Source organism: Oncorhynchus mykiss, chromosome 24 (assembly GCF_013265735.2).
Source record: "Oncorhynchus mykiss isolate Arlee chromosome 24, USDA_OmykA_1.1, whole genome shotgun sequence".
NCBI classification, from domain to species: domain Eukaryota; kingdom Metazoa; phylum Chordata; class Actinopteri; order Salmoniformes; family Salmonidae; genus Oncorhynchus; species Oncorhynchus mykiss.
In genome coordinates this window covers 12,405,400-12,428,387 of record NC_048588.1, presented here as the reverse complement: position 1 = coordinate 12,428,387, position 22,988 = coordinate 12,405,400, and the positions used below count along the sequence as shown (strand labels likewise).

Below are 22,988 nucleotides of genomic sequence, written 5' to 3'. Positions count from 1 at the left end.
AATAGGGTGCCATTGGGACGCACCTTAATGGAGTCAAGGGAGTGCAAAACATTTGGGGAGATATATTTTCATCTTGTTTTTTTTCTGTTCATCATGACCATTTTTTGTTATAAAGAGTAATATAAAAAAAAAACATAGCAATCAAGATATTATGCCTGGTGAAAGGTGCATTGTGGAGCACATTCATTGCATTATCACAGTTAATGTGTTGCTGACTGTTTACATCACATAATTTAAAAGGCTTATCAAGTCCTTCTTGATATGTATCCAATTCTCAATTTACGTAAATAAAGGAATTGATGCAACCCTTTTGAAACGTTCGCGTTTGCTTTCGATTGCACTCTTCCTGCACTATAAAAGAAGACAGGCTTATCCAATTGACATCACAGTAAGGTGAGTAGACGTTCCGATTTATTTAACCTAACCTTCAATGTATGTATCCAATTAAATAACTCACTATAGAACCTTTTCTTCGAATTTTAAAATATAATTTCTCTATCTCAGGTTAGGTAAGGCAAGGTGGACTTCAGGAGACACTAAAATGCACTATAAAACATATATTATGTTGGTGGGAAGGGGGAAATGAGGTATGCTGGTGAATAGTAAACCTCACTAATCTAATTTGTTCAGTGTGGTTGAATCTCGAGCCGGTGTGGGAAAATATTCCTTTCCGACCTCAGAAGCCCAAATAGGTCCCTCATTAAAATACGCTGGGTGCAATTTCACACATACCATGTGTGATTTCCAGTCTAGTCATTCATGGTAAGACACCAACTTGTAAGAATCCTAGAAAAGATTTAGGCGAAGGAAAATAGCTAAGCTACATAGCTCAGAGATATTTGTTTCATTCATGCATATTGCTTTTGAGAAGTTACCATTGATGAAGGTGAGTCGTTTCCCATGAAGGTAGCCTACCTGTATCTCAGTTTAAGGGTGTAGGTCTAATGAGTTATACATACATGAATAGGTGTTTAAATGTACGTCGTTATGCATGATTCGCAAATTAATGTTCTTAATTTAATTCGCAACGAAAACAAATGTGTAACTAGATTTTGCTGGGTTTTGGGGAGGGGGGACTTTCAATGTTATATAACATTCATAATATTAATTTAATTTAGTAAAACAAAGTCAATCACATTATCTAGGCTACAGTACTCGCCTCCACGTTTCGCTTTAGGTTTCTATTTCTCCGGTGGGCGTCAGCATCACTAGAAAAGGGAAGGCAAGGAGTCTGGGTTTAGGAGTCAAGATGATACCCTATGTGGCGTTGTGCAAATATTGTAAGTATTTTCCTTTTTCTTCATCTGACTTTAGCTTAGTTATAATGACAAATTGACTTGTGATCAAAGTGTATAGCCTATATTTTTGTTTATTTGAAGAATTTGTAAAAATTCATTGTGTCAGGGAGTCCAGAAATACATTGGGACTACTGTCAGAACAACAAGTAGTGCTTCACCTTATGGGCAGTGGTGGAAAAAGTGCTCAATTGTCATACTTGAGTAAAAGTAAAGATACCTTAATAGAAAAGGACTAAAATAAAAGTGAAAGTCACCCAGTAAAATACTACTTGAGTAAAAGTCTGAAAGTATTTGGTTTTAAATATACTTAATTATTAAAAGTAAAAGTATAAATAATTTCAAATAACTTATGTTAATCAAACCAGACGGCACGATTTTTTCATTTTATTTTTTAATGCACGGATAGCCAGGGGCACACTCTCACTCAGACATAATTTACAAACAAAGCATTTGTGTTTAGTGAGTCACGCCAGATCAGATGCAGTGGGGATGACCAGAGATTTTGCGTGAATTGGACACTTTTCCTGTCCTGCTAAGCATTCAAGATGTAACGAGTACTTTTGGGTGTCAGAGAAAATGTATGGAGTAGAAAGTACATTATTTTCTTTAGGAATGTAGTGGAGTAAAAGTAAAAGTTGTCAAAAAATATAAATAGTAAAAGTATAGTACAGATACCAAAAAAACGACTTAAGTCGTACTTGAAAGTATTTTAACTTAAGTACTTTACACCACTGCTTATGGGGAATTCCAAATACAATAAATTACTTTTGGAAAAACTTTTTGTTGAATTCCAACAACTTATTGGGAAGTAGAAAAGGGGATGTTGTTCAGGAACATTCTAAAAGTCATTCTAAATCTAGTTTTGTGATTTTGGGGTGAAAACAAGAATAGCCCCACAGACTGCATGCCATCCATGTATATTGCCTATACTTTAAAAACATATATCCCTCTGTAGCCCTTTTTAAAAAGACATTTTTACATGTTTCTTATATTTGAAGCCTGTAGGCCTATTAAACAATTACTTATTTCTTTTCCAGTTCCTGTCGCTATAGTTGTGGTCATAGTTTTCAGTGTCAATGGATACATTGAAGATCCTCTTTTTGACTGCCTGCAAGATTCAGACTATGCCGAACTCCATGAAATTGTGAACAGAGGTCTTCCCTTCACAAAGACACCTCATCGTATTGCCATCGTCGGTGGTGGTATTGCTGGACTGACTGCAGCAAAGTTTCTGGAGGACGCAGGGCACAAGGTACAGTATATTTCATAACATTTACTGTATCAATGTCAACACAATGAACAACATTGACATATGCTAATTGACGTATGATTGACATACTCAGAAATTAATTTAGTGTCAGTATTGTAATTATCTGGTTATGACTAATAATAAGCCTACAGTGTAAAAGGGGGAAACTGATATATTTTTTTGGGGACAAGGTGACTTTAATAGAGGCAAGTGGTCGAATTGGAGGACGGGTGGAGACCTACAGAAATAGAAGAGAGGGATGGTATGCAGAACTGGGTGCTATGAGGATCCCTAGCTTTCACAAGTGAGTTAGGCCTATTGTCCTACCACATGAAATAGGTAGCGATCTCTTATCCCCTCTCTTCATATGTTATTGTTGAAAAGAGGTCAAGCATCCTCTCAAATGAATCATGATCTGATACAGGTGCATGTCCTATATATTTGCATAAGAATGATAGCAGGTGTTTACTTTAACCATCAAAACAAAGTTAACTATGGCATTTTTCATTCAACAGAATTCTTTTATCATTTGCATTAAAAATGGGCCTTGGACTGAATCCATTTATCCAGGATGATATCAACACATATTACTATGTGAACGGGTTGCTACAGAAAACATATACGGTTAAAGAGAACCCAGACGTGCTGAACTATCCCTTGACTGACAAGGAAAGGGGAAAATCGGCTGGTCAGCTCTTCGACTTGGCCCTGTGGAAGGTGTGTGCAAAGGGAAGGGGGCTCCAAACACAGCATTAGACTCCTGTGGTGGAACACTGTGTAATGTTAAATGTTATTTTATATACAGGTACAGTGTGTCACATAACACAGTTATAACAAATATGTTTTACAAATGATTTGTTGTAGATAAGGGATGATATCAAGACAGCTGGCTGCGAGGCCATGTTGAGAAAATATGACTCGTACTCAGTCAAGGTAAGAAAACACTTGGTTGCTTATAGGTAACCATCAGACAAGATGCAGGATTATTGTTATAGGCTAAATTGGTGTGCACTTTGCCTTATTCAGCAATTTTAATAAGTGTTGATTTCTGATAGGAGTATCTAGTGAAGGAGGGGAACCTGAGTCGTGGTGCCATGCGCATGATTGGAGATATCCTGAATGAGAACAGCCTCTTCTACGCATCACTTACTGAGATGCTGTATATTCAGTCAGATATTAACGACAACACTGTGTAAGAACAGCATTATGCACATATAACCAAATTAGACACCCCGCCCTACATCTAGTGTTTTTTAAGTAGTGTATTAAAGTAGTGGAATGTTCTCTGTTTTTCAGCTATTACGAGATCACTGATGGGTTTGACCATTTACCAAGGGCATTTTACCAGGCCCTCAACAGTACCATTCTTCTCAACTCCAAGGTCCGACTCATCAGTCAAACCAGCAGCAACGTAACCGTATCCTACCAGGACTGGCGCAATCCATCCTCCCTGACCAACCTTACAGTAGACTATGCCCTGGTGACAGCTACAGCGAAGGCTACCCTCTTCATGGATTTCCAACCCCCGCTGTCACCCCAGAAGATGGAGGCCCTGCGGTCCGTGCACTACGCCAGCTCCACCAAGGTGGTCCTCAGCTTCAGTGAGAGATTCTGGGAAAAGGAGGGCATCAAAGGGGGGAAGAGCATCACAGATCTCCCCTCTCGTTTCATCTACTACCCTAGCCACAGCTTCCCAGGCACGGCTGGGGGGGCTCTCCTGGCTTCCTACACCTGCTCCGATGACTCCACTCTGTTCCAGGGGGTCAGCGAGGATGAACTGAAGGCCTTGGTGCTGGATGACCTGGTAAAGATCCATGGGGAGGCTATACGACCTCTCTGCACTGGAGGGTTGGTGAAGAAGTGGGGGCTGGATCCCTTCAGCCTGGGGGCTTTTGCCATTTACACACCTTACCAGCAGACGGACTACGCCTCGGACCTGTTCAGGAATGAGAGCAGAGTCCACTTTGCTGGGGAGCATACGGCCCTACCTCACGCTTGGATCGAGACTGCCATGAAATCTGCACTAAGGGCAGCCAGGAACATAAGTAACCTGGCATGATAGACATCTGGGGCCTGGGGACATCGATTGTATTTTGAATAGCTTGAGAAGCCATGATTAAAGGTTGAATGTTGACAAACGAAATGATGAAATTCAATGGCCAAACCAAAAACAATACAATTTTGTAACGTTTTTTAGTACTGTCTGATGATGCATTCGCTAGTATACATGTGTTCTGCTTTACTCAATATGAATGGCACAACATGATGAGATGAGTGTGGATGAAATGAAACAGAACTGAACAGGTTTACTGGCCTATTTACAAGTACTCTTCAGGGCATATTGTTCATACCTTTTCCCCTTTCTAAACTTTATTATTTTTGTGTGTACTGTTTTAAAATGGCAATTTTGTTACACATACTAAAGTATTGTAGGAAAGAAAACTATGTAAAATGATGATGTCACACATACGTTACATAGATGTAATGAGCAGCATGGTGTAGGTGTAGTTCTTGGGCCTCTTTTTAAAAAATGTTATTTTAATAAAGCCGTATTGCAACCAAAAACGTTGTGATTCTATATCATGTCCAATTTAGGCCTACCTCTTTAATAATTGTACTGTGGCATATCAGCATATTAGGCAATGGTGTTAGGGGTTCGAGACATAAAGGAAACATAATGCACAGTTCTTTTACAAAATAAAACACAGTTCTTTTACAAAATAAAAGTATTTTTCCCATAGTCTAGCTCCCATCAATGGGCACCCTTCTGCACCATCTGCGTGAACCGGTTGGTTATTGACAAGGTAGTGTCAATGAAGCGGTCAACACAGTTCACGAGGCAAGTCTCTGTCCGTGAATCCATTTTTGAACTCGGGCTCCCCTCCATGCACTTGTCCCAGCAGACATCTGTGAAGTTATGCACCTTCAAAAGAAGCAATGAATCAGCTAACGTTAAGTCAATTTCCGTATGGAGGTCTCAAAACATAAATATATTATTTCGTAATCAACTCGCAATTTGGTTTGTCCATTCTGAGAACACGTTTGATGGTGTAATAAAATAACACATGCAGGATACAGTTCAAAATACAGTTAATGTAGCTAGCGTTAGCTAGCTAACTCCGTAGCATGGCTGCTGCTGTGTGTAGCTAAACTACCTACCTGGGCCTGAAACTGCGCTTTCTGTTGTTCAATTGCGATCATCCTTTGGAGCTCTGAAGCATCAGCCTTTTCTGACGAATTTAAATCAAAGCCGTCCATTGCAGTAACAGGGATTGGTTACGGTCGGGTTAATTCAACCAGTAGAGCGGAGAATGACCTCTGTAGGCTCGTGCGTTTTTTTGCTCAGTGGTTTGTTGTAGTTTGCTCCGTTACCAAGATAGTTGACTAACACACGAGTCATGACTCTCCAATCATTTCAATGTTCAGCTTTTCATTTAAGTAAGGCCAACCCATTTGTTTTAAAGCCACGATATGTAACTTGTTCGGCGACTTGACCAAATTCACATATAATTGTGAGTTAAAGATCTGTCATTCTCGTTGAAATCAATTCTAAGAAGCGGCAGATCTGTTCTTTGTGCGATATTTCTATGCTTCCCCTTCTAATGTTTTGTTTTGGCATCTTTTACTTTTTTCTTGTATACCCGTTTCAAACTGCTGAAAATACAATATATTTCACAACGGTTTAGATGATACTATACTTCTACACTATACTTGTTTGTTTTGTCACAAACTGAAATGAGGCAAACAATTCCAGAGAATGGTTTCTGCATATTGCACCTTTAAAACAATCTAATGGATAGATTATGTTAAGGGGATAGTTCTCCCAAATTACATATTGGTTTCCTTACCCTGTAAGCAAGTATATGGACAAGGTATGGCATTTGAGGCACAAATCCAATGCAAGTCAATAGTACCTATAGTATATTAGCATTTTCACAGTGGTTGAAAATGTGCCCAATTGTCATACTTGAGTAAAAGTAAAGATACCTTAATAGAAAATGACTCAAATAAAAGTGAAAGTTACCCAGTAAAATACTACTTGAGTAAAAGTCTAAAAGTATTTGTTTTTAAATATACTTAAGTATAAAATTCCTTATATTAAGCAAACCAGATGGCACTATTGTATTTTCTATTTATTTAAGGAAAGCCAGGGGCACACTCCAACACTCAGAATTCATTTTTACAAATTAAGCATTTGTGTTTAGTTAGTCCACCAGATTGGAGGCAGCAGGGAGGACCAGGGATGTTCTCTTGATAGGTGCGTGAATTGGACCCTTTTCCTGTTCTGCTAATCCATGGCTTCTGGTTGGGTCCATGGCTTCTGGTTTACAAATGGAAGCCGATTAGAGGCAGTAGAGATGACCAGGGATGTTATCTTGATAAGTGTGTGAATTTGACCATTTTAAGCATTCGAAATGAGTACTTTTTGGGTGTCAGGGAAAATGAATGGAGTAAAAAGTACATTATTTCCTTTAGGAATGTAGTGAAGTAAAAGTAAACATTTTCTAAAATATAAATAGTAAAGTACAGATATGCCAAAAAAACAACTTAAGTAGTACTTTAAAGTAATTTTAGTTAAGTATTCACACCACAGCATTTTCGCGCACCAACCTAAAGTATCTCAAAATGGATTCTGTATGATGTGTGTGTGGCAGGCTTACAATGATTGCAAAAAAACAACATTTGAGAGTGCGCTGACCCTGATGCTAGAGGGGGTACGCAGCTGGAGGTTGAATGTTTGAAGTGTTGCGGGACAATAAAAAGTTTGGGAACCTCTGGTGTAACTCAATTAAGTTACTTATAGATGATTTTGATATGAAGTACGGAAATGCAAAAATAGGTACCATTGACTTGCATTGGATTTGTGCCACAAATGCTTTTATTTTTTATTGAAACAGTGGCCAGGTAAACAAAACCAAAGCATTGATTGCTGTCGTACTTTATCCATAGACTGTTTAAATGGTAAAGAAACCAATATGTCATTGTGTAATTTGGGTGAACCATCCCTTTAATATAATCACTGCTATCTATTCAGATTAAAGGGGTAATCTGCAGTTGCTATATCCATTTTTGGATTTATAAATTAATGATGTACGGTGGTATATCCATCGATTTTTTTTTAAATAATATAATTTATACATGCCTATTGAGCTTAGTTCAACTGTTGTACCCCATCAGAACCCAAAAAATGAACTTGTTTTACTCCAATGTTTGTAAACAAAGTAAATGTAATCAAACACTGTAGAGCCTCAAAACATAATTCAAACTATACCTTTGATATCATGGATGGTCACTCCTTGCAACCTTGCTCTGTCTATTAATTTGAGAGTGGTTAATATCTCTAGCCCCATCCCTAAGGTTTTTACCGAGGCAGGGATTTAGCTTTGTTGTCATTTCAACTAAGGATTGCCACTTTAAGATTGACCATTGCAAATTTTTTTTAAACCTTCCTTCATTATTAGTACTGCCCGGGGATATAGTCTAGTAAAACAGGATTTAGCCTAGTTCTTATTTATTAAATCCAGAATTCAAAATGTATATCGGGAGTCATGTTTAGTATTATCCTCAGGTAGTATAAGTGTTTATCATCTTACTTGAATGCAGACTTTCTACAGGAGTTGTGTCTGGGACCAGATGCAGACCTTGTGGTCAACATATTGCAATGTGCAGTCTTCTCTTTTTGCAGATCAACATTGTCCATAAAGTTTGCTAAAAATGCATATGTTTCTTATACATTTATTAGAAAAAGCCTATTAAACCATGATCAAGAAAACATTGCATAATTGTTTGGATTAAAATGCAGTTTATGTGGCATATGCAAAGAAGACGAAGAAGCATCCGCAGTCGACTATCACCCAGTGCTTAAAAACTCTTGGAGCAGTGGACAAAACAGCAACTACATCCGGGTAAGATTTGTGTGACCTTGGTTGGGTAATCGTCATGGCGGCCATCGTCAGGATAAGTTCAGTCTGCCACAGAGGTGGCAAACGTAAGTGTCTTTGTGTTAATTCCACAATTGTGTGTATTTCATATCGTTGTTCTTGATAATTACCGTTTTTTTGTCCAAAGTAACGTTGTACATACATATCGTAACTTGCTAGTAGCTAGCCAGCTAACGTTAATGATAGCTGATGGATGAGCAAAGCAACGACTTTTCAAGTTCATAGTGGCTCGGGGATTCGAACCAGTGATCTTTTGGTTATTTGCACAACGCTCTATCCGGCTTCACTCTGCATTGAATCAGATCCGTTTACGGATCTCGTAAAGTATCCTGAATCAGCTAAAATGACCAACCTCGATTCTAAACACTTCACATCAGTTTTAGGCCTCATGCTTGGTAGGAACTAAGGGTTATGGTTAACATAATCTATCACTTTACAAAATATTCTATATACATTTTAGGCTATTGTAATCTCTATCAATCCCACATAGTGTGGCATTAATCCAATTCATCCAGTCATTGGCTGCCTATGCTTCAGTTCCTCAAATAGTTGCCATTACCTTATGTGACTGCTAGTTGTAGATCCACTACTTTAAAAAACTACCAAGACAAGATGCACACAAGCAAGTTACCCTAAAACACATATAAACCAGATTGGCTACCCCTGATTGCTGACAACCACAACGCATGGAATGGTTTATTGTCATGATACTCCTTGAGGGAAGACTCATCCTCTGATTTATAAAGGCCTATGTGAAATAATATTCACATTTTGTAACTGAGCCATGTGTGAACAATTGACATTACATTATAGCTTAAGCCATATTGTTTTTTGTTGCTTTGTCTTATTTTATAGCCTACTTATAATTGAACAGTAAATATTGTGATTTAGTTGAAATATTGTCATAGTTCATGACACTGATTTGTCTTCTCCCTACAGTTTTGTTTTATCGCAGCTCTCTGCTCGCACGACCCTTGGTCACACAGCAAAAGGACCAAGACCGGTCCTACCTGTTGACAGCTAGGATTCATGGATCCTCATCTCTCCGGGGTTTGTTGTTCCCACGATAAGAGTTTTGCTGATAGCCTACAGTTTGCCTGTAGCACTCAAAGATTATGTGTTGCCTAAGAGGAATACCAGTCTTATCAGAACACTGTGGCCATTGTGTTTTTGTGATTTTTATGACTCCTTAAAGTAATCAATGTTCAGGTTAGGCTACATGTTATGTAAGGTGAGTGGTAGGCCTACATTATGATTAGAGCCTACAGCCCTACACCTAAGGGGATTCAAGTATTTTCTTCCTTTCTCTTGTACACTGAATTGTGTCATGTAAGAAGGACTTGAGAGAGGGGGGGGGGGGGGTTTAAGTCATTTGTCAGGGAGCCGGTTAGTGATGTCACCACTGGCATGTTGTTTGTGTGGTTGGTACTAGTGATGCACCGATATGACATTTTTGACCAATATCCAATATTTTAGTTGCCAAAAAAAACGATACTGATATTTATTATTTTAGCGGCCTTTTAAGCATTCTAGTACGGTTAAATAGTTAACACATGGATGCAGTGGTCTAAGGCACTGCATCTCAGTGCAAGAGGCGTCACTATAGTCCCTGGTTCGAATTCGGGCTGTATCACATCTGGCCTTGATTGGGAGTCCCATAGGGCGGCGCACAAATTGGCCCAACGTCATCCGGGTTTGGCCAGGTAGGCCATCACTGTAAATAAGAATTTGTTCTTAACTAACTTGCCTAGATGAAATAAAGGTTACACACACCACACTGACCAAAAAGTTATTTTGTTAGCATTTACATATGTCCCCATTACCAGTAAAACATAATCAAAACCTATTTCTTTCACTTACTTACTGTTCTATTCTGTCGTTTCATTCTCAACCAGGATTTCATCATGCATGTCAAACAGTGAAGTTTCATCTCTGTCCGTGGCGCCTCTTCCTCGGTGCACACAGTCAGTCTTTTTTCATCTTGTCCAGCTGTGTATGTAACATTTCACGTAAACCCTGTTTCTTGTCTGCATTGAAGTAGCGGTCCTTGTACATAGCATCGAGCATGGAATCAATTGTTCACAGCCTGTGTGGGCAGTTTTGTTGAGCAGACGTTTCAATCCCATGACGGAGGGTATCACGTCTGCTGCAGGGGCAGTTGAGGAGCTTATTTCTCAAGTCAGTTGGTCAAATGGAGCTAACTAGTGTGTTCAAGTTTCAAACATGTTCTCAGTACTTTCCTCAGCACGAAATCCTCGATGACCCACTGTGCTGTCAGACTCAGCATGCTCATGGGGCTGATATCGCTGGTCCAAATGTCAGTCGTGACGCTAATAGCAGTGACGCTTTTACTGTGTAGCTCCCGTAGGGCAACATCTAAAAAATAGCGCACTTGTTAGTGTGTACCGGTGCTCGACCAGTCGGCGAAAGCCAACATCACCCACGACAGAGAACGGTTGATTGTCAAGGGCAATGAATTCCATTGTCTTGGCGTTAATGGATTTCTCCTTTGAGTTGTCTCGCTGAAATGTTCTTACTCTTTCAAATGACTGCTCGGTCCACACCGCAGACCTTGTGGGTTAGGTTAGGAAAGCTTTCAGCGAGACAATGGAAGCATGCACAGGAGCACCGGCTGTTCTGGATGACCTATGTTCTGGATGGCCTATGTGAGCAAGACCTTTAAACAGGTCAGCATTCACAAGGCCACAGGGCCAGATGGACGATCAGGGCGTGTACTCAAAGCATGTGCGGACCAACTGGCAAATGTCTTCACTGACATTTTCAACCTCTCTAATACCTACATGTTTCAAGCAGACCACCATAGTCCCTGTGCCCAAGGAAGCGACGGTAACCTGCCTAAATGATTACTAGCCCGTAGCACTCACGTTGGTAGACATGAAGTGCTTTGAAAGGCTGGTCATGTCTCACAACAGCATCCACCCGGATGCCCTAGGCCCACTCCAATTTGCATTCCGCCCCAACCTCAATCACACTCCACACTGCCCTTTCCCACCTGAACAAAAGGAACACCTGTGAGAGAATGCTGTTCATTGCCTACAGCTCAGCATTCAACACCATAGTGCCCATGAAGCTCATCACTAAGCTAAGGACCCTGGGACTAAACACCTCCCTCTGCAACTGGATCCTGGACTTCCTGACGGGCCTCCCCCAGGTGGTAAGTGTAGGCAACAACACATCTGCCACACTGATCCTCAACACTGGGTCCCCTCAGGGGTGTGTACTTACTCCCCTCCTGTACTCCCTATTCAACCACAACTGCATTGCCAAACACGACTCCAACACTATCATTAAGTTTGCCGACGACACAGCAGTGGTAGGCCTGATCCCCGACAACGATGAGACAGCTGATAGGGAGGAGGTCAGAGACCTGACAGTGTGGTGCCAGGACGACAACCTCTCCCTCAACGTGAGCAAGACAAAGGAGATTATCGTGGACTACAGGAAAAGGAAAAGGAGGGCCGAACACGCCCCCATTCACAGCAACGGGACTGTAGTGGAGCGGGTCGAGACTTTCAAGCTCCTTGGTGTCCACATCACCAATGAACTATCATGGTCCAAACACACCAAGACTGTCGTGAAAAGGGTACGACAAAACCTTTTACCCCACAGGGGACTGAAAAGATTTGGCATGGGTCCCCAGATCCTCAAAGTTAAATAGCTGCACCATCTAGAGCATCTTGACTGGTTGCATCAACGCCTGGTATGGCAGCTGCTCGGCATCTGACCGTAAGGAGCTACAGAGGGTAGTGAGTACGGCCCAGTACATCACTGGGGCCAAGCTTCCTGCAATCCAGGACCTACAGTGCCTTGCGAAAGTATTCGGCCCCCTTGAACTTTGCGACCTTTTGCCACATTTCAGGCTTCAAACATCAAGATATAAAACTGTATTTTTTTTTTGTGAAGAATCAACAACAAGTGGGACACAATCATGAAGTGGAATGACATTTATTGGATATTAACTTTTTTAACAAATCAAAAACTGAAAAATTGGCCGTGCAAAATTATTCAGCCCCTTTACTTTCAGTGCAGCAAACTCTCTCCAGAAGTTCAGTCAGGATCTCTGAATGATCCAATGTTGACCTAAATGACTAATGATGATAAATACAATCCACCTGTGTGTAATCAAGTCTCCGTATAAATGCACCTGCACTGTGATAGTCTCAGAGGTCCGTTAAAAGCGCAGAGAGCATCATGAAGAACAAGGAACACACCAGGCAGGTCCGAGATACTGTTGTGAAGAAGTTTGAAGCCGGATTTGGATACAAAAAGATTTCCCAAGCTTTAAACATCCCAAGGAGCACTGTGCAAGCGATAATATTGAAATGGAAGGAGTATCAGACCACTGCAAATCTACCAAGACCTGGCCGTCCCTCTAAACTTTCAGCTCATACAAGGAGAAGACTGATCAGAGATGCAGCCAAGAGGCCCATGATCACTCTGGATGAACTGCAGAGATCTACAGCTGAGGTGGGAGACTCTGTCCATAGGACAACAATCAGTCGTATATTGCACAAATCTGGCCTTTATGGAAGAGTGGCAAGAAGAAAGCCATTTCTTAAAGATATCCATAAAGTGTTGTTTAAAGTTTGCCACAAGCCACCTGGGAGACACACCAAACATGTGGAAGAAGGTGCTCTGGTCAGATGAAACCAAAATGTAACTTTTTGGCAACAATGCAAAACGTTATGTTTGGCGTAAAAGCAACACAGCTGAACACACCATCCCCACTGTCAAACATGGTGGTGGCAGCATCATGGTTTGGGCCTGCTTTTCTTCAGCAGGGACAGGGAAGATGGTTAAAATTGATGGGAAGATGGATGGAGCCAAATACAGGACCATTCTGGAAGAAAACCTGATGGAGTCTGCAAAAGACCTGAGACTGGGATGGAGATTTGTCTTCCAACAAGACAATGATCCAAAACATAAAGCAAAATCTACAATGGAATGGTTCAAAAATAAACATATCCAGGTGTTAGAATGGCCAAGTCAAAGTCCAGACCTGAATCCAATCGAGAATCTGTGGAAAGAACTGAAAACTGCTGTTCACAAATGTTCTCCATCCAACCTCACTGAGCTCGAGCTGTTTTGCAAGGAGGAATGGGAAAAAATGTCAGTCTCTCGATGTGCAAAAGTGATATAGAGACATACCCCAAGCGACTTACAGCTGTAATCGCAGCAAAAGGTGGCGCTACAAAGTATTAACTTAAGGGGGCTGAATAATTTTGCACGCCCAATTTTTCAGTTTTTGATTTGTTAAAGTTTGAAATATCCAATAAATGTTGTTCCACTTCATGATTGTGTCCCACTTGATGTTGATTCTTCACAAAAAAATAGTTTTATATCTTTATGTTTGAAGCCTGAAATGTGGCAAAAGGTCGCAAAGTTCAAGGGGGCCGAATACTTTCGCAAGGCACTGTACCTTTGACTATTGGATGTTCTAATAGCACTATAGTATTGCCAGCCTCGGGAGTTGATAGGCATGAAGTCAAACAGCTCTGTGCTTTAAGCATTGTTAAGAGCTGCTGGCAAACGCAGTAAAATGCTGTTTGAATGAAGGCAGGAGCAGGCTCGTAAGCATATCACTGCTCAATCAGACTGCTATATCAAATCATAGACTTAATTATAATAAAACACATACGAGCCTTTGGTCATTAATATGGTAAAATCTGGAAACTACCATTTCGAAAACAAAACGTTTATTCTTTCAGCAAAATACGGAACCATTCCATATTTTATCGAATGAGTGGCATCCATAAGTCTAAATATTGCTGTTACATTACACAACCTTCAATGTTATGTCATAATTGTGTAAAATTCTGGCAAATGAGTTCACCGTTTGGCAGGCGGCCCAAACTGTTGCATATACCCTGACTCTGCTTGCACTGAAAGCAAGAGAAGTGACAAATTCCCTTGTTAATATTGCCTGCTAACATGAATTTCTTAACTAAATATGCAGGTTTAAAAAAATATATATACTTCTGTATATTGATTTTAAGAAAGGCATTGATGTTTATGGTTAGGTACATTTGTGCAAAGATTGCGCTTTTGTTAAATCATCACCCGTTTGGCGAAGTAGGCTGTGGTTCGATGATAAATTAACAGGCACCGCATTGATTATATGCAACGCAGGACAAGCTAGTTGATGATACTACTAGGTTAACTAGTGATTATGTGAAGATTAAACTTATCTTATAAAAAAACAATCAATGCTAGCTAGCAACTTAAATTGGCTCCTTGCAGCCACAAGGTCCTTTTGACGCTGCACTCGTAACAGGTGGTCAGCCTACCACGCAGTTTCCTCGTGGATTGCAATGTAATCGTCATCCAAAAAGGCCAAATACCGATTGTTATGAAATCTTAAATCGGCGCTGATTAATCGGTCGACCTCTAGTACAAATTACCACAACTAACATGTACCCCCGCACACTGACACCGGTATCCCCTCTATATACTTTAGTTTATTTGGTTAATATTTTCTTAACTCTTCTTGAACTGCACTGTTGATTAAGGGCTTGTAAGTAAGCATTTCATGGTAAGGTCTACACTTGTTGTATTCGGCGCATGTGACAACGTTTGATTTGTGTAGCGCAACATTTTTCCATGGCGTCATTACGTAATGTACCTACATTTATAGGTATGCACGTCAGTTTTGCACATCGGTGTTAAACTAGACATCGTGCTGATGTCGCTGTTGGCATTTTTAGCTAATATTGGCCGATTCAGATATGTTCACCGATATATCGTGCATCAATAGTTGGTACATAATTAGTTCCCCAAGTGGCAGGCCAGTGACATTTAACAGGTTCACTGACCTGTGAAAGAGGTTAGTTGGTCACGGCACACTGTTTGAGGGGACTAAATGGTGTTTTAGTACAATAACATCCATTATTTAGGTTAGCCAACACATTGCATGATGTTTGAACTGTGAAACTTGAGAACCTAAGCAACAGCTGGCCACGGGCGGTTGGTGGCACCTTAATTGAGGAGGACGGGCTCGTGGTAATGGCTGGAGCGGAATCAGTGGAATGGTATCAAATACATCACATGGTTTCCAGGTGTTTGATTCCATTTGCTCTATTCCACCTATTTATTATGAGCCATCCTCCCCTCTGCAATCTCCGCTGGTGTGTATAATAGAACCTGAAAGATATATCAACTTCAACTGACTGGGATCATTTTTTATTTTTTTATTTCACCTTTATTTAACCAGGTAGGCTAGTTGAGAACAAGTTCTCATTTGCAACTGCGACCTGGCCAAGATAAAGCATAGCAGTGTGAACAGACAACACAGAGTTACACATGGAGTAAACAATTAACAAGTCAATAACACAGTAGAAAAAAAAGGGGAGTCTATATACATTGTGTGCAAAAGACATGAGTTAGGCGAATAATTACAATTTTGCAGATTACTAACACTGGAGTGATAAATGATCAGATGGTCATGTACAGGTAGAGATATTGGTGAGCAGAAAAGTAAATAAATAAAAACAGTATGGGGATAAGGTAGGTAAAAATGGGTGGGCTATTTACTGATAGACTATGTACAGCTGGCGGCAACAGTGAGAGACTTATTTCTGGAGAGTAATTTTCAAAATTAGTAGTTCGAACTGTTTGGGTATGGACCTGGAAAGTATGACATTACTTTGCAGGCTATCTCTGCAGTAGACTGCAACTCCTCCCCCTTTGGCAGTTCTATCTTGACGGAAAAATGTTATAGTTGGGTATGGAAATCTCAGAATTTTTGGTGGCCTTCCTGAGCCAGGATTCAGACACGGCAAGGACATCAGGGTTAGCAGAGTGTGCTAAAGCAGTGAGTAAAACAAACTTAGGGAGGAGGCTTCTGATGTTGACATGCATGAAACCAAGGCTTTTTCGATCACAGAAGTCAACAAATGAGGGTGCCTGGGGACATCTTTAGGCTAACAGAAACAATTAGGTTTGTCTATGTGCTAAAAACATGTTAGATTTATAGTAGGCCTTTACCTGCCTTGTTCAGCGGCAGAACGCCAGATTTTTACCGTGTCAGCTCGGGGATTCAATCCAGCAACCTTTCGGTTAATGGCCCAACGCTCTAACCACTAGGCTACCGGCCGCCCCTCAATGATGAGTCTGTTTAAATGATGACCCTCTCTCTCTCCACAGAGGTTAGTTCTGCATGTGGATGTATGATTGGATGTTTTGTTATTTGCCCTTTTGCAGCCGGCTCTGTGTCCAAAGCTGCCTCCCTGCATTGGACAGGAGAGCGTGTGGTGAGCGTACTGCTGCTGGCCTTGGGGCCTGCTGCCTACTACTTCCCCGGACCTGCTGTTGACTACTCGCTGGCTGCTGCCCTCACCCTGCATGGCCACTGGTAAGACAAGTTTCCCCTCTAAAAATGTTCATTGGTTTAAAGGGCACTGGCCAGCTGTCTCTTCCTTATTCTGGTTAAATGTTTTTCCTTTCATATTTCCACTAAAACTATCATTTCCGGACAAAATCATTGCACATGTTCCGAATAAGCTCAGACCATAGTTTTTCAGCTTGAAATGTACTTGTGTTGCGACTACAGTCGGAAGCTTTTATGGAGGACAATGGTGAATAGAGTAGGCAAGTGGTTGGGATAACCAATCAAGTCCATGTGCACTACATTTCTGCTCATGCAAAAACAATTTTGTTCTTAGCATTTATTTTGCTTTCATTTACGAGAGCTTTTTGATTTTTGAAGAGGTGGGCTTAATGTCGCCCTGGGGCACTATGCCATTGCTAGACCACTGACTAATGAAAGTGGCAGGTTTAAAGCACAAATCCCAGTCATGTGTGGTGTTAATACTCCTTAGGTTTTAGTTTGGGGTACTTGGATATCCTCAAGGCATGTCCCTCTAATGAAGACCAGCTAATTGTCAAACTTGTCACTGAGGAGTTGAAATGCACGCTCATATATATTCTTTTGAACATCAAGATGACGCTTAAGAATGCTGGTCATGTGTGCTACTTTTGAAGTATGCAGCCGTTTTTAAAACCGCGTTCCACATATGTTCCAGGAGATCAATACCATTTAACGTCGCCTTACTTGCTAAGGCTGTGTGAGTGCCGCTATTTGAGCTGGAGTCATCAAATACCACCATTGTCCAGTTAACTGAGGAACACTGAGCACGCCTACGAAGCTCTGTCCTCCGAGACCATTGCTAAGCCAATCTTTTTTACATCTCTCTTTAGGCACTATTCAAGGATTTCACCATTCCTTATTCCTTAATGCTTACAGTTCTGTTTGTTCTCAATGTAATTGTATTGCTTCCGTCCCTATCCTTACCCCAGCCTGGGCTCGAACCAGGGACCCTCCGAACACATCAACAACAGTCACCCACAAAGCCTCGTTAACTGTCGCTCCACAAAAGCCGCAGCCCTTGCAGAGCAAAGGAAACGACTACTTCTAGATCTCAGAGCGACGTCATTGATTGAACACTACTAGCGCGCACTGCTAACTAGCCATTTCACATGGGCTACATAAACAGGACCAGACACCCCACCCTGTAGTCTAAACAAAGAATAACCTAACTAAGATCACATGATGGTGCCTTGAGCTGTTGGTGTGTTCTCTGGTGGGCCTTCAGCCATCCAAATGATGCATTTGTCCAATTCCCTCTCTCAAACATTACCCTGGGGAAGCCAATGAAGTCAGGACTGTCCTGTCGGGATGGCTATGACAAGTGGCGTAGGAGGGTTAACACCAATGTTCCCTCTAAGCTGTGCAGCTCCACCAGAGAGAAGCATGAGATTAAACTACACTCAACTTTGTAGAGCAGTGGTCACCAACTGGTTGATTGTGATGGCCCGGTTGATCTCCAAGGCATTCCTATTCGATTGCCAAACATTTCTGTAAAAAAAAAGCACCGGTAAAGCCTTGTGTTCCTTTATTTTTTTTGGTCTCGGGCTGTTGGTGGTAGGTGCACCCGATTCAGCTGTCCTGCGTGCAGGGTATGTTGCCATTTTGAACCATTTCATGTCTGAAGGTACAAACTCTGCCTTTCCGGCTCGCTCAGAGAGCAAATCAAGTGCACTATAGGCCTACCGCTGGTCAATCGGCTGGATCAGATTACCGCGTCTGCAGTAACGTAGCAGGATTAAATTTAAAAAAAGCTATCGCAAAGTTGTTACTGTGAGACTTCAAAACCATGACTAGAGAGACTGTCAACAAATACAGCAGTTTTTATGAGTGAGTTCATGTTTAAGTACTTACTCAGGACTTTGTTTTCAACACTTTGCATGTTCTTCCTATTTCCACTCAGCGCTACAACAAGCACTGCTGCAGTAATGAATCAGTAGGAAAGTAGATCTATAGGCTTGTGTTGTTACTATTAGCAGCTTATGTCTTTTTTTTTTTTATAATGAAGGAATATTTAACCTTGTCTTCATAGGAGTAAAAACATGAATTTGTCAATGAGAAATAATGCGGTGCGACTCGATTTTTGCCATCAGCTGGAAGGCTGTGTTCCTTTGGTCAGTGTCAGTGGAGAGCGGAGGGATGTTGAGAGGCGGACCCTCAGTCCGCTGAGACTGACCATCAGATGCAGGCACCATCAGCTGAGTAAAATTAAAAGCAAATTAGCTGCACTCAGCTGTGCCTCAAGTAATACAGCAACAGATCTATTATTGGAATGATCATATAGCCGACCTCAATTTAAAAAAAATAAATAAAAAATGTCCCGAACAACAATGCATTGGCAATGCCAATATGCAGTGATAATGTATTGGGCCTATAGCTTGCTGCACAAACCTAATTGCTACAGTACTGTTTTTAATTGGTTAAAGTTGCATAGGCTTACGCTTTGAGTCCTGTTTTATTTTTTATCTAATCGGTAGATCTCGGCATGCATTTTGACTCAACCGCTGCTCTAATTATTGCCCTGTTAACGCTATCAGCGTTTCTCTTTTACTGTGGCAATTGTGATCAAATCAACGCAATATTAGCCACTTTCAATGCAACACACCGAAACAAAATGAACTATGCAAAAGATTGTTTTAGGCAGAATGCATCCGAGTAGGATTCTATTGCATTGACACGCGCTACTTAGCCCGGTGCTGCATAAACAATTAGAGCTGCAGTAGACCTACATGCAAATAGTCCATTGCCATATCTGGACTGTGTTTACAGCATGAGCGGTCATGAGTAGGTGCGCTTGTTTTGAGATCAAAGCGAGAGAGGCTAGCATAATTTGTCTGCTCCTCTGTAATAATGGTATGGGAATAATGCATTTTATTTAACACTGGTTTCTTGCATCAAACAACATTTTAAGCCACCTCGTCTAAAGGACAAGTGGATAAACAGGTTCATGCCAAGCCCTGCGTGTTTTTTTTTTCAACCAAAAGTCTCATGGAATGTAGGCCTACATTGCACACTACACATTGGCTGCTACTGTAGGCTGAATGGTAGAACATATTTCAATGTTATGGGATGCATTTTCTACATTGTTTTTGATGGTAGGCAACTCTGATAGGCCTACATTATGATCAAGTAGCCTACTTGGCCACTTAACTGTAATTTTAAAGCGGGCACAGCCTCAGTGTTCACAGTATACGCGTGCTGAAAGTTGCACAGACTTTTCTTTAAGTTTGTGCTCAGACCTGGAATTTGTTCAGTGCCCCAAAACATTTGAGAACAATGGTTAAATGATTAGCCACTTTAATTTTGCCCTTGTTTACCAAAAATTGTATAGGGGGTGTTACTTAGCCTTTTTTAGCACTAAATCACTGGCTATTCAGTAATATTGTGGTTCTAAGCAGTCTCATACATTTATTGTATTGTCTTACCTCCCCAGGGGGATTGGACAAGTCTTAACGGACTATGTTCATGGAGAACCGAAGATCAAGATGGCCAACGCAGGCCTCTTCCTGTTGTCAACTGTCACCTTTGCCGGTCTCTGCTACTTCAACTACAACGATGTAGGCATTTGTAAAGCGGTGGCCCTATTATGGAGCAAATGAATGGACTGAGGTTTGGAATGGGGGGGGCGTGGGCACTGGGACATCGGCCATCTTGTTCTGATATGATTGTAAACATTCAAGGGATTATGTACATTTCTATAAATATATAATTTCACAAGTGTTGTAATTCATGTTGAGGTTTGTGTTGTACTTCAACAGGCCTGTTAATGATCTGCTCCTGTTGATTTTATGATGTGGACTAAACTAAATATAAGTTGTCCTTCTGACCCCAATCAAACATGCACACACAGTGTATGCTGCCGTTTAGTGAAATGTTATACGGTTAACTTCTACCTGGGGCCTGTTAAAGGGTGCAATTTTACAGAACGCTTCGATAGAAATGCATTTTGTAGATAGAATAGGGAATTGTCAGGTTTATTCAATGCATTTCTAGCTTCCTCTCACTGAGTTCACTCCTGTTATCAAACTGCTATATTCCAAACACTTTGTGTAATGCTAATGAGGAAGTATCCTGTGATTGTCCTTAATTTCAGATCTACTATGGCAAATTAATTTCGTACAGAAGAGATTATGTAGACATTGCATTCTTATTTGTGGTATGTTTTGAGTCCGTCACCAATCTGTAAATAACAGCTTCAAGCTTCAAGCCCTTCAAGACCATTGCAGTCAGCTTAGTGCCACACATGGTTGACCTTGCAGTCTGATTTGATTGACAAGAGCAAATGGGTGTGACCACTAGCAGTATTTAAACCTCATAGCCATACTGTTCTGGACTTTATGGGTCTGTTCAGAAAGGGTGTGATGTTAGAAAACGTTCAGATAGGTATGCATTTTGTCATGCAGAATTGGGCATCACCACAGCTCTATTCATGACATTTCTAACTGCAACGTTCTAAACATTTCACCCCACTGAGCACAGCCCAGGTTGAGCATGTAGAAAAGTAGGCATACTGATCTGTACACCATTGCGCTTCCACTTGTACCAACCCTGTTTATTGTCAGTCAAATGACAATATCCTGGTTTTATAGTAATGGGCATAATTTACTTACACAGCTGTGCCTGGCATCACTCTTGCTTAGTGTATAAATGTTATGTTGGCAGGAATTAAATGTTCCATTTATCTGATCATTTGTATGAACAGTTGCTAAGCGTCAACAAGTCAAGTACAGCTGGCATCAAATATGAAGTTAAGTCATGAGTGCATGCACTTGGTCAAAATGGCATGGTTTTATTTTGTACTGTTGGGAGTGTCGGCTGAAACAAGTAGAAGTTGTCCTGGTTAAACAGCCAAGAAACATGAAGGTCTTGGTCCTACTACTACACATGTCTGAAAGCTTAAATTGCTTTGGAAAATCAACTGTTTTGTCTTTTTATTTGGTCTCGATTTATACATGTCACCAATCATAAGCTGTTTATAATGGGTATTTAAGCATTAACACAAATGGTCCCTCATTGTAAAAAATAACTTTCTATGCACTGCTGATGAGTTCAGTTGCTTAACAAAAGTACCATAAACTGTCATATTCCAGGATTTTGTAAATCCATATAAACACTCAGTCCTCAGGGAGGTGCCTAACTTCATGAGCTCTGCATCTGGTCCAGCCTCAAGTAGCACGGACCCGACCTGACTGAAATCTGCAGTTAGTTGTTCCATTAAGAGCACAGCCTCATGTGAACAGTCAAAGATTGCTGCTGGAGGAAAATAGGGAAGGTTTTTTTTGGGTTAGCTTTGTCTTGTCAGTGTGTTTGTGCAAACAGCTGGTATGAAGGTACCGTAATTATCACACCTGGGTCGTGTTCAATTGGGAGAAACTGTGAAATGGTCTTGTCTCATAAGGGAAACACAGATGTTTTTTCTTGAACCGCTGAACCCAACTCAGTTGTCAACCCAAAGGCTAAAGAAACGTTTCAGTGTGTGTTTGTTGCTTTGTGGGAAGTTCAGCTGGACAATAAAGCCATACATTACATGTAACGTAGATGTAAGCACTGTTCATTTCAAAATGAATGCAAATGTCTATTCAAAATCTATATGCTTACCAGTGGTTTGGCAGAAACTCCTTTTTGGTTCCAATTCTTACAGCACACCATATAAGTCCTCTGGGCATGTCATTGTTTCTATAGAATTGGATATTGAACCGGCAATCATCTAGAAACCAGAAAACAAGACACGATATACATTCAACAAAGGGAAATGCTGTATGTCCTGCAGCAGTTTACATACAAAAGTACTTTTGCATGTTTTTGTCACTCACTTTATACACTGAGTACTGATATACACTGAGTACTGATATACACTGAACTTTTACTTCCATTTCACTACATTCCTAAAGAAAATAATGTACTTTTTACTCCATACATTTTCCCCTGACACCCAAAAGTACTCATTTCGAATGCTTAAAATGGTCAAATTCACACACTTATCAAGATAACATCCCTGGTCATCTCTACTGCCTCTAATCGGCTTCCATTTGTAAACCAGAAGCCATGGACCCAACCAGAAGCCATGGATTACAGGCAACATTCGCACTGAGCTAAAAGAGTAGAGCTGCCGCTTT

At 40.8% G+C, this 22,988-nt stretch overlaps 3 protein-coding genes across 3 annotated transcripts; 2 read left to right on the top strand and 1 right to left on the bottom strand.

Moving 5' to 3' along the window:
- Nucleotides 1-399: 399 nt before the first annotated feature.
- il4i1 (interleukin 4 induced 1) lies at nt 400-5,112 on the top strand. Its single transcript, XM_036961927.1, has 8 exons — nt 400-886; nt 1,178-1,280; nt 2,336-2,550; nt 2,739-2,851; nt 3,063-3,264; nt 3,412-3,480; nt 3,603-3,739; nt 3,844-5,112. The coding sequence occupies exons 1-8, from the start codon at nt 851-853 to the stop codon at nt 4,604-4,606; spliced, it is 1,638 nt and encodes a 545-aa protein (XP_036817822.1). The 5' UTR covers nt 400-850; the 3' UTR covers nt 4,607-5,112.
- Nucleotides 4,783-5,933, bottom strand: LOC110503767 (mitochondrial import inner membrane translocase subunit Tim8 A). Its single transcript, XM_021582283.2, has 2 exons — nt 5,707-5,933; nt 4,783-5,470 (listed from the first exon to the last, which is right to left on the bottom strand). Exons 1-2 carry the CDS (start codon nt 5,803-5,805, stop codon nt 5,300-5,302), a joined length of 270 nt encoding a protein of 89 aa, XP_021437958.1. The 5' UTR covers nt 5,806-5,933; the 3' UTR covers nt 4,783-5,299.
- A 2,473-nt stretch (nt 5,934-8,406) lies between these two features.
- LOC110503765 (succinate dehydrogenase [ubiquinone] cytochrome b small subunit B, mitochondrial) lies at nt 8,407-22,405 on the top strand. Its single transcript, XM_021582280.2, has 4 exons — nt 8,407-8,536; nt 9,429-9,539; nt 16,710-16,860; nt 20,306-22,405. Exons 1-4 carry the CDS (start codon nt 8,488-8,490, stop codon nt 20,469-20,471), a joined length of 477 nt encoding a protein of 158 aa, XP_021437955.1. The 5' UTR covers nt 8,407-8,487; the 3' UTR covers nt 20,472-22,405.
- Nucleotides 22,406-22,988: the final 583 nt, after the last annotated feature.